The sequence below is a fragment of the Eubalaena glacialis genome, chromosome 4 (genome assembly GCF_028564815.1).
Source record: "Eubalaena glacialis isolate mEubGla1 chromosome 4, mEubGla1.1.hap2.+ XY, whole genome shotgun sequence".
Classification (NCBI taxonomy): Eukaryota; Metazoa; Chordata; class Mammalia; order Artiodactyla; family Balaenidae; genus Eubalaena; species Eubalaena glacialis.
The window spans coordinates 110,911,116-110,923,733 of record NC_083719.1 but is presented as its reverse complement, the minus strand read 5'-3'; the positions used below and the strand labels follow the sequence as shown (position 1 = coordinate 110,923,733).

General features: G+C 38.9%; 1 protein-coding gene across 4 annotated transcripts in view; it reads right to left on the bottom strand.

Moving 5' to 3' along the window:
- The window catches only part of RAD50 (RAD50 double strand break repair protein), a 244,957-nt gene that overhangs the window by 4,532 nt on the left and 227,807 nt on the right, over positions 1 to 12,618 (bottom strand). For all 4 annotated transcript variants that reach the window (XM_061189584.1, XM_061189587.1, XM_061189585.1 and 1 more), the window contains one exon: positions 399 to 484. In XM_061189584.1, the coding sequence (XP_061045567.1) occupies positions 399 to 484 (86 nt within the window). The remainder of the gene's footprint in view (positions 1 to 398; positions 485 to 12,618) is intronic.

Sequence of the window (12,618 nt, the reverse complement as noted above, 5' to 3'; positions counted from 1 at the left end):
TCTGGTGATGAAGATTCCTGGCCAGAAGCAACCAGATGCCCCAACCCTCAGTCTCAGACGTGCCTTTTTCTTAGTTCCCCTATTACGAGTTTCCTCCTGATGGTTTTCTTCTTATCACATTTCGGCTTATCCCTATCTGCACTTCGACAGAACCTGTTACATCATCAACTAAATATAATGTGCACCATGGCCAAATCTGTAAGTCCTGTCAGGCTTTGGAATAGAAAACTTTGCATTTTTTTCTTGCTAAGAATTCTAAGATAAGAATTCTTAGAAAATCTGAAAGAGATGTTCAGAGAGAGGCCCAGAGGTAATACTGGCATGATGAGCAGTCATATGAGGCAAGAGCTGGACATAGGGCTTTAGAAAGAGCATTCATGGTACACCATGTTAATTACCTTGTCCACGATAGGTACTTCGCCAAAGGTCACGAATAATTTTGTTGATTTCTTCCATTTTCATACTGTGAAATTTCATTATTGCTCTGGAAAAAGCCATTGATACTTTCAAGATAACATATTGTAACAATAAATTTAACAGTATATATTTAAAAAATATGCAATGTATAATAATGTATATAATAAGTAATATCATGAGATAAATTCCCCAATATTCTCAATGATAAAAGTAGAATATAGTAAGAGCTATAAAAAATAAACAGAACCAAAACCTTGCTATTGGCTAGTATGGCAAACTCTCAGGCATATATAATTCCAGCACTCTGGAGTCCTTATCCTTCTCCATTTTCACTCTCTATGATATGACAAACACTCCCTTAAATGCTCAAATACTGTGAACACTTCTGAAACAATTTTTTAGGAGACATTTCTTAGGCTTAATGGAAGGACTGTTTCTACTGATACCAACTGGTTATAAGAAGCCCTGCTGAACAGATGACAGTGAGTTAAAGAGGGGACAGGAGGTGTACAGGGTCCCTTAGTCTATGGGAAAATAGGTGAATCTCTGGAATTGCTGCCCTTTTTCTCTTCTATTATTATTAAGGTTGACCAAAGTCAACCTCTTAAGCTGCTTTTATTTCTCAGATCTGTGAGCTTTTTACCAACCAGAAGTGTTGGTTCGGAGAGGGTGATAAAGAGGCTTAAGCTGAGCTGAGCCTCAAAACTTTAATTTTCCCTTCCTAGTTGAAGATTCAGAAACCCTAACTCCAAATATGTGCATTAACTTTCTTTGACCGTGGCACCCCTCTGCCCCCACAACACTCTTAAAATACTAGTAGTTTCGAAACACTAAAAAGAAGAAAAGAAATGTCTGTAAAAACAAAAGTAGCCTGTCAAAATCTAACACCGTTCTTACTAGAGTCACCTTTCGTCAAAAAGCCCTTAGGTTATTTGGTTTATGAATTAATAATGTTGCACCAGTCACAAAAAGGCAAACATCACTGCCATTACCATACAAAGGATGTGAGGCGGACATACTTCCATTTACAAGTCTCTTATCTGATATATACAAAAAAAGAAACTGAACGTAATGCTACTGCCTCTGCAGAAGCATTTCATGATCTTCCGGTTTACTAGCAAAAGAGAAAGAAATGACTCAACATAAATACATTTTAAATATCAGATGAAGGATTGTGAAGTAATAAAAACCAGAAAAAACCATATTCTGCTTGTTGATGAGAACGCAACAAGTCTCCATTTTCTATTTTATACATCTATCTCAGTCTCAGATTTTATACTTCTTTCAAAAAGACAGAGACACAACTTCTAAGTGTTTGTTTAAAAAAAAAAAACCTCAGAGAATGTTCTTGAGACCAATCAAGTAATGCTTAGCTTTATACAGTATGACCTTGATTCTTCAAATGACTTTTTTTTTTTTATAAATTTATTTATTTTTAGCTGTGTTGGGTCTTCGTTTCTGTGCGAGGGCTCTCTCCAGTTGTGGCGAGTGGGGGCCACTCTTCATCGCGGTGCGCGGGCCTCCCACCATCGTGGCCTCTCTTGTTGAGGAGCACAAGCTCCAGATGCGCAGGCTCAGTAGTTGTGGCTCACGGGCCCAGTTGCGCCGCGGCATGTGGGATCTTCCCAGACCAGGCCTCGAACCCGTGTCCCCTGCATTGGCAGGCAGATTCTCAACCACTGCGCCACCAGGGAAGCCCCCAAATGACTTTTTAAAAATGTCATCCTTCCATTCAAGTTAAAAATCTTCCATAATCAACATAAATAAGCACTCCCAATGTGGAGAACAAGCTCCAGGTGGGGCACAGATGTCCCACGTGCACACACATAGCCTACACCACAGCTCCCTAGTACAACAGAGGTGGTGCATCCTCGCCCATGGGTAGGTCTGCTGAGAGAGAACAATGCAGGAAAAAGCTCTAGTCCTTAGAGGGATCCAGACTCACCAACGATCATGGCAGACAGAGTGGATGCCCACTACTGTTGGCTGGACCATTCACTTATCTTTGTATCTTATCTCTCTGCTAATATGGAGCTTATAACCCCACTGTGCAATGATTACAGTAACTACATTAATCTACTTGAGGGAATAACAATGATAAGTGGCTACTAGTGATGAGCATTTACCTTATGTAAGATACAATTACGCTAAATAATCATATTTTATCTCATTTAATCCTTACTACAATACTGAGAGTTAGATTCGGTTATCTCCATTTTACCATTAAGAAAACTGAGATTCTAACAATGAATTTTCCAAAAAAGAAATAAATCAATCCCGTTTACAACAGCATCAAAAACAATAAAGTACTTAGGAATAAATTTAACTAAGAAGGTGAAAGATCTCTACTATGAAAACTACAAGACCCTGATGAAAGAAAATGAAGGCAGAAATAAATGGAAAGGTGGGAATTCCCCGGCACTCCAGTGGTTAGGACTCTGTGCTTTCACTGCTGAGGGCATGGGTTCGATCCCTGGTCGGGGAACTAAGATCCCACAAGACACACACCAGGGCCAAAAATTTAAAAAATTTAAAAATTTAAAAAAGGAAAGGTGGGCTTCCCTGGTGGCGCAGTGGTTGAGAATCTGCCTGCCAATGCAGGGGACACGGGTTCGAGCCCTGGTCTGGGAAGATCCCACATGCCGCGGAGCAACTGGGCCCGTGAGCCGCAACTACTGAGCCTGTGCGTCTGGAGCCTGTGCCCTGCAACAAGAGAGGCCGCGACAGTGAAAGGCCCGCGCACCGCGATGAAGAGTGGCCCCCGCTCGCAACAACTAGAGAAAGCCCTCGCACAGAAACGAAGGCCCAACACAGCCAAAAATAAATAAATAAATAAAAATAAAATTAAAAAAAAAAAAAAAAAAGGAAAGGTATCTCATGGTCATGGATTGGAAGAATTAATATTGTTAAAATGTCAATACTACCCAAAGCCATCTATAGATACAATGCAATCCCTATCAAGATTCCAATGGCATTTTTTTACAGAAATAGAAAAAAACACTCCTAAAACTCATATGGAACCATGAAAGACCCCAAATAGCCAAACAAATGCCGAGAAAGAACAACAAAGCAGGAGGTATCACACTTCCTGATTCCAATCTATACTATAAAGCTATAGTAATTAAAACAGTATGGTACTCCCATACACCTATGGACAATTAATCTATGACAAAGGAGGCAAGAACATACAATGGAGAAAAGACAGTCTCTTCAATAAGTGGTGCTGGGACAACTGGACAGCTACATGTAAAAGAATGAAATTAGAACATTCTCTAACACCATATACAAAAATAAACTCAAAATGGATTAAAGGCCTAAATGTAAGACCAGATATTATAAAGCTTCTAGAGGAAAAACACAGGCAGAACACTCTCTGAAATAAATCACAGGGCTTCCCTGGTGGCGCAGTGGTTAAGAATCTGCCTGCCAGTGCAGGGGACACGGGTTCAATCCCTGGTCCGGGAAGATCCCACATGACATGGAGCAACTAAGCCCGTGCGCCACAACTACTGAGCCTGCGCTCTAGAGCCTGCGAGCCACAACTACTGAGCCCAAGTGCTGCTACTACTGAAGCCCGCATGCCTAGAGCCCATGCTCTGCAACAAGAGAAGCCACCACAATGAGAAGCCCGTGCACCACAACGAAGAGTAGCCCCCACTCCCCGCAGCTGTTGTGCACGCAACAAAGACCCAACACAGCCAAAAATAAATAATAAATAATTTAAAAAAATAATAAATCACAGCAATACCTTTTTGGATCCATCTCCTAGAGTAATGAAAATAAAAATAAACAAATGGCAACTAATTAAACTTATGAGCTTTTGCACAGCAAAGGAAATGATAAAATGAAAAGACAACCCACAGAATGGGAGAAAATATTTGCAAATGAAGCAACCAACAAGGGATTAATCTCCAAAATATACACACAGCTCATGCAGTTCTGTATCAAAAAAACAAACAACCCAATCAAAAAATGGGTGGAAGATCTAAATAGACATTTCTCCAAAGAAGACATACAGATGACCAAAACGCAACGGCCAAGATGCTCAAGGTCGCTAATTATTAGAGAAATGCAAATCAATACTATGATGTATCACCTCACACTGGTCGGAATGGCCATCATCAAAGTCTACAAACAATAAATGCAGGAGAGGGTGTGGAGAAAACGGGACCCTCCTACATTGTTGGTGGGAATGTAAATTGGTACAACCATTATGGAGAACAGTATGGAAGTTCCTTAAAAAACTAAAAATAGAACTACCATATGATCCAGCAATCCCACTCCTGGGCATATATCCGGAGAAAAACATAATTTGAAAAAATACATGCACCCCAATGTTTGCTGCAGCACTATTTATTGACAAAGGAATGGATAAAGATGATGTGCTACATATATACAATGGAACATTACTCAGCCATAAAAAAGAATGAAATAATGCCATTTGCAGCAACACAGACAGACCTAGAGATTTTCATACCAAGTGAAGTAAGCCAGACAAAGAATGACAAATATCATATGATATCACTTATATGTGGAATCTGAAAAAAAAAAAAAAAACAGATTAAAATGAACTTATTTACAAAACAGAAAAAGACCCACAGACGTAGAAAACAAACTTATGGCTACCAAAGGGGAAGGGGGGAGGGGAGGGATAAATTAGGATGATGGGATTAACATATACACACTGCTATATGTAAAATAGATAACCAACGACCTACTGTATAGCACAGGGAGCTATACTCAATATTTTGTAATAACCTATAAGGAAAAAGAATCTGTAGGGGCTTCCCTGGTGGCACAGTGGTTAAGAATCCGCCTGCCAATGCAGGGGTCACGGGTTCGAGCCCCGGTCTGGGAAGATCCTACATGCCGCAGAGCAACTAGGCCCGTGTGCCACAACTGCTGAGCCTGCGCTCTAGAGCCTGAGAGCCACAACTACTGAGCCCATGTGCCACGACTGCTGAAGCCCGTGTGCCTAGAGCCCATGCTCCACAACAAGAGAAGCCACCAAAATGAGGAGCCTGCGCACCGCAATGAGGAGTGGCCCCCGCTCACTGCAATTAGAGAAAGCCACGCACAGGAACAAAGACCCAATGCAGCCAAAAATAAATAAATAAATAAATAAATAAATTTATATATATAAAAAAAGAATCTGTAAAAGAATATATATAGTAGAAGAACGTGCTCTCACTCCCTCTTGCGAGAACACCAGAATCACAACTAGCTGCTGGACAATCATCAACAGGAAGACACTGGAACTCACCAAAAAAGATACCCCACATCCAAAGACAAAGGAGAAGCCACAGTGAGACGGAAGGAGGGGCGCAATCACAGTAAAATCAAATCCTATAACTGCTGGGTGGGTGACTCACAGGCTGGAGAACACTTATACCACAGAAGTCCACCCACTGGAGTGAAGGTTCTGAGCCCCACGTCAGGCTTCCCAACCTGGGGGTCCGGCAACAGGAGGAGGAATTCCTAGAGAATCAGACTTTGAAGCCTAGTGGGAATTGATTGCAGGACTTCGACAGGACTGGGGGAAACAGAGACTCCACTCTTGGAGGACACACACAAAGTAGTGTGCGCATCGGGACCCAGAGGAAGGAGCAGTGACCCCAGGGGAGACTGAACCAGACCTACCTGGTAGTGTTGGAGGGTCTCCTGCAGAGGCGGGGGGGAGTGGGGGGCTGTGGCTCACCATGGGGACAAGGACACTGACAGCAGAAGTTCTGGGAAGTACTCCTTGGCCTGAGCCCTCCCAGAGTCTATCATTAGCCCCACCAAAGAGCCCAGGTAGGCTCCAGTGTTGGGTTGCCTCAGGCCAAACAACCAACAGGGAGGGAACCCAGCCCCACCCATCAACAGTCAAGTGGATTAAAGTATTACTGAGCTCTGCCCACCAGAGCAACAGTCAGCTCTCCCCACCACCAGTGCCTCCCATCAAGCCTCGTAGATAGCCTCATCCACCAGAGGGCAGAGAGCAGAAGCAAGAAGAACAACAATCCTGCAGCCTGTGGAACAAAAACCACATTCACAGACAGATAGACAAGATGAAAAGGCAGAGGGCTATGTACCAGATGAAGGAACAAGATAAAACCCCAGAAAAACAACTAAATGAAGTGGAGATAGGCAACCTTCCAGAAAAAGAATTCAGAATAATGATAGTGAAGATGATCCAGGACCTCGGAAAAAGAATGGAGGCAAAGATCCAGAAGATGCAAGAAATATTTAACAAAGACCTAGAAGAATTAAAGAACAAACAAACAGAGATGAACCATACAATAACTGAAATGAAAACTACACTAGAAGGAATCAATAGCAGAATAACTGAGGCAGAAGAACGGATAAGTGACCTGGAAGACAGAATGGTGCAATTCACTGCTGCGGAACAGAATAAAGAAAAAAGAATGAAAAGAAATGAAGACAGCCTAAGAGACCTCTGGGACAACATTAGACGCAACAACATTCGCCTTATAGGGGTCCCAGAAGGAGAAGAGAGAGAGAAAGGACCAGAGAAAATATCTGAAGAGATTATAGTCAAAACCTTCCCTAACATGGGAAAGGAAATAGCCACCCAAGTCCAGGAAGCGCAGCAAGTCCCATACAGGATAAACCCAAGGAGAAACACGCCGAGACACACAGTAATCAAATTTGCAAAAATTAAAGACAAAGAAAAATTATTGAAAGCAGCAAGGGAAAAACGAAAAATAACATACAAGGGAACTCCCATAAGGTTAACAGATGATTTCTCAGCAGAAACTCTACAAGCCAGAAGGGACTGGCATGATATACTTAAAGTGATGAAAGGGAAGAACCTACAACCAAGATTACTCTACCCGGCTAGGATCTCATTCAGATTCGATGGAGAAATCAAAAGCTTTACAGACAAGCAAAAGCTAAGAGAATTCAGCACCACCAAACCAGCTCTACAACAAATGCTAAAGAAACTTCTCTAAGTGGGAAACACAAGAGAGGAAAAGGATCTACAAAAACAAACCCAAAACAATTAAGAAAATGGTCATAAGAACATACATATCGATAATTACCTTAAACGTGAATGGATTAAATGCTCCAACCAAAAGACACAGGCTTGCTGAATGGATACAAAAACAAGACCCATCTATATGCTGTCTACAACAGACCCACTTCAGACCTAGGGACACATACAGACTGAAAATGCGGGGATGGAAAAAGATATTCCATGCAAATGGAAATCAAAAGACAGCTGGAGTAGCTATACTCATATGAGATAAAATAGACTTTAAAATAAAGAATGTTACAAGAGACAAGGAAGGACACTACATAATGATCAAGGGATCAATCCAAGAAGAAGAGATAACAATTATAAATATATATGCATCCAACATAGAGGCACCTCAATACATAAGGCAACTACTAACAGCTATAAAAGAGGAAATTGACAGTAACACAGTAATAGTGGGGGACTTTAACACCTCACTTACACCAATGGACAGATCATCCAAAATGAAAATAAATAAGGAAACAGAAGCTTTAAATGACACAATAGACCAGATAGATTTAATTGATATTTATAGGACATTCCATCCAAAAACAGCAGATTACACTTTCTTCTCAAGTGCGCACGGAACATTCTCCAGGATAGATCACATCTTGGGTCACAAATCAAGCCTCAGTAAATTTAAGAAAATTGAAATCATATCAAGCATCTTTTCTAACCACAACGCTATGAGATTAGAAATGAATTACAGGGAAAAAAACGTAAAAAACACAAACACATGGAGGCTAAACAATACGTTACTAAATAACCAAGAGATCACTGAAGAAATCAAAGAGGAAATCAAAAAATACCTAGAGACAAATGACAATGAAAACATGACGATCCAAAACCTATGGGATGCAGCAAAAGCAGTTCTAAGAGGTAAGTTTATAGCTATACAAGCCTACCTCAAGAAACAAGAAAAATCTCAAGTAAACAATCTAAACTTACACCTAAAGGAACTAGAGAAAGAAGAACAAACAAAACCCAAAGTTAGCAGAAGGACAGAAATCATAAAGATCAGAGCAGAAATGAATGAAATAGAAACAAAGAAAACAATAGCAAAGATCAATAAAACTAAAAGCTGGTTCTTTGGGAAGATAAACAAAATTGATAAACCATTAGCCAGACTCATCAAGGAAAAGAGGGAGAGGACTCAAATCAATAAATTTAGAAATGAAAAAGGAGAAGTTACAACAGACACCGCAGAAATACAAAGCATCCTAAGAGACTACTACAAGCAACTCTATGCCAATAAAATGGGCAACCTGGAAGAAATGGACAAATTCTTAGAAAGGTATATAACCTTCCAAGACTGAACCAGGAAGAAACAGAAAATATGAACAGACCAATCACAAGTATTGAAATTGAAACTGTGATTAAAAATCTTCCAACAAACAAAAGTCCAGGACCAGATGGCTTCACAGGTGAATTCTATCAAACATTTAGAGACGAGCTAACACCCATCCTTCTCAAACTCTTCCAAAAAATTGCAGAGGAAGGAACACTCCCAAACGCATTCTATGAGGCCACCATCACCCTGATACCAAAACCAGACAAAGATACTACAAAAAAAAAAAAGTACAGACCAATATCACTGATGAATATAGATGCAAAAATCCTCAACAAAATACTAGTAAACAGAATCCAACAATACACTAAAAGGATCATACACCATGATCAAGTGGGATTTATCCCAGGAATGCAAGGATTCTTCAATATATGCAAATCAATCAATGTGATACACCATATTAACAAGTTGAAGAATAAAAACCATATGATCATTTCAGTAGATGCAGAAAAAGCTTTTGACAAAATTCAACACCAATTTATGAAAATAACTCTCCAGAAAGTGGGCACAGAGGGAACCTACCTCAACATAATAAAGGCCATATACGACAAACCCACAGCAAACATCATTCTCAATGGTGAAAAACTGAAAGCATTTCCTCTAAGATCAGGAACGAGACAAGGATGTCCACTCTCACCACTATTATTCAACATAGTTTTGGAAGTCCTAGCCATGGCAATCAGAGAAGAAAAAGATATAAAAGGAATACAAATTGGAAAAGAATAAGTAAAACTGTCACTGTTTGCAGATGACATGATACTATACATAGAGAATCCTAAAAATGCCACCAGAAAACTACTAGAGCTAATCAATGAATTTGGTGAAATTGCAGGATACAAAATTAATGCACAGAAATCTCTTGCATTCCTATACACTAATGATGAAAAATCTGAAAGAGAAATTAAGGAAACATTCCCATTTACCACTGCAACAAAAAGAATAAAATACCTAGGAATAAACCTACCTAGGGAGACAAAGGACCTGTAGGCAGAAAACTATAAGACACTGATGAAAGAAATTAAAGATGATACCAACAGATGGAGAGATATACCATGTTCTTGGATTGGAAGAATCAATACTGTGAAAATGACTATACTATCCAAAGCAATCTATAGAGTCAATGTAATCCCTATCAAATTACCAATGGAATTTTTTACAGAACTAGAACAAAACATCTTAAAATTTGTATGGAGACACAAAAGACCCCGAATAGCCAAAGCAATCTTGAGAAAGAAAAACGGAGCTGGAGGAATCAGACTCCCTGACTTCAGACTATACTACAGAGCTACAGTAATGAAGACAATATGGTACTGGCACAAAAACAGAAACATAGATCAATGGAACAAGATAGAAAGCCCAGAGATAAACCCACGCACCTATGGTCAACTAATCTATGACAAAGGAGGCAAAGATATACAATGGAGAAAAGACAGTCTCTTCAATAAGTGGTGCTGGGAAAACTGGACAGCTCCATGTAAAAGAATGAAATTAGAACACTCCCTAACACCATACACAAAAATAAACTCAAAATGGATTCGAGACCTAAAAGTAAGACCGGACACTATAAAACTCTTAGAGGAAAACATAGGAAGAACACTCTTTGACATAAATCACAGCAAGCTCTTTTTTGATCCACCTCCTAGAGTAATGGAAATAAAAACAAAAATAAACAAATGGGACCTAATGAAACTTCAAAGCTTTTGCACAGCAAAGGAAACCATAAACAAGACGAAAAGGCAACCCTCAGAATGGGAGAAAATATTCGCAAACGAATCAATGGACAAAGGATTAATCTCCAAAATATATAAACAGCTCATGCAGCTCAATATTAAAGAAACAAACAACCCAATCCAAAAATGGGCAGAGGACCTAAATAGACATTTCTCCAAAGAAGACATACAGATGGCCAAGAAGCACATGAAAAGCTGCTCAACATCACTAATTATTAGAGAAATGCAAATCAAAACTACAATGAGGTATCACCTCACACCAGTTAGAATGGGCATCATCAGAAAATCTACAAACAACAAATCCTGGAGAGGGTGGCGAGAAAAGGGAACCCTCTTGCACTGTTGGTGGGAATGTAAATTGATACAGCCACTATGGAGAACAATATGGAGGTTCCTTAAAAAACTAAAAATAGAATTACCATATGACCCAGCAATCCCACTACTGGGCATATACCCAGAGAAAACCGTAATTCAAAAAGACACATGCACCCCAATGTTCACTGCAGCACTATTTACAATAGCCAGGTTATGGAAGCAACCTAAATGCCCATCGACAGACGAATGGATAAAGAAGTTGTGGTACATATATACAATGGAATATTACTCAGCCATAAAAAGGAACGAAATTGAGTCATTTGTTGAGACGTGGATGGATCTAGAGACTGTCATACTGAGTGAAATAAGTCAAAAAGAGAAAAACAAATATCGTATATTAACGCATGTATGTGGAACCTAGAAAAATGGTACAGATGAGCCGGTTTGCAGGGCAGAAGTTGAGACACAGATGTAGAGAACAAACGTATGGACACCAAGGGGGGAAAACCGCGGTGGGGTGGGGATGGTGGTGTGCTGAATTGGGCAATTGGGATTGACATGTATACACTGATGTGTATAAAACTGATGACTAATAAGAACCTGCAGTATAAAAAAACAAACAAACAAACAAAAAACACAACTAATACTAAACTTTCTTTGGGTTATTTGTATGGAAATATGTTAATATAAATGTTTCAGACATTACATGAAATTTCTAAAAATCTTATATGTTCTGGTATAATGTTATAAGTCATAATCGTAGTTATTACTTTAAAATGTATATCTCAGAAATAACTAAATTTCCTTGTCAACTGCATTATTATGAACTTTCATCAAATCTTTAACCGTGGTTATTTTTAAGTCTTTTGTCATTTACAGACAGTTCTGGGTGTACTCTGATGCTTTAGCAAAATTGTTCCTATAAAAGGGTTTCATCTTCAAGGAATTCATGGAAAAGACTCTGACAAGTACAGGTTTCTGGTAACTGACCATACTGCTGAACTGAATGAATAAGCATTTTCAGAACTCTAATGGAAAACTGATGAATTCATAAAAGTGCTAACAAAAGATCAAAATGAAAAAAAAAAATTAATTACATGGGACTGAGTGAACTGATGAGGATGATTATAATTTTTGTGACTTTCTGTTTCAATAAAAAAAAAAAAATCCCACAAGGACTCAGAGGCAAAAAATATACAAATCAATTTTCACTGCAAAGTAAAGGAGCTGTTATAGTGGAGGATTACTGGATTTAATGTCAATATTATGACATAGTATGACTGTGTTTCGTGTTTGGTAATTGCAATCATTGTTGCTTTTGTTGTGGTCATCCATTTACAATGCTTGGTGTCAGTTTATTTATCTCTTGTAAAAATAAAAAAAAATTTTTTTTAAATTAAAAAAACATATGTATAACTGAATAACTCTTGTAAAAATAAAAAAAAATTTTTTTAAGAATTAAAAAAAGAATATATATATGTATAAGTGAAGAATATATATGTATAACTGAATATGTTAGTTTCAGGTGCTGTACACCTGAAACTAACACAATATTGTAAATCAACTGTATTTCAATATAAAAAAAAAGACTTACAGAAAAACCCTGTATGGTACTGGCATAAAAACAGACAAACAGACCAAGAGAACACAATCGTCAGCCCAGAAATTAACCCAAGCACATATGGTAAACTAATATTTGACAAGGGAGCCAAAAATACTCAATGGAGAAAGGACAGTCTCTTCAATGATGGTGCTGGGAATATTGGATATTCACATGTAAAAGAATG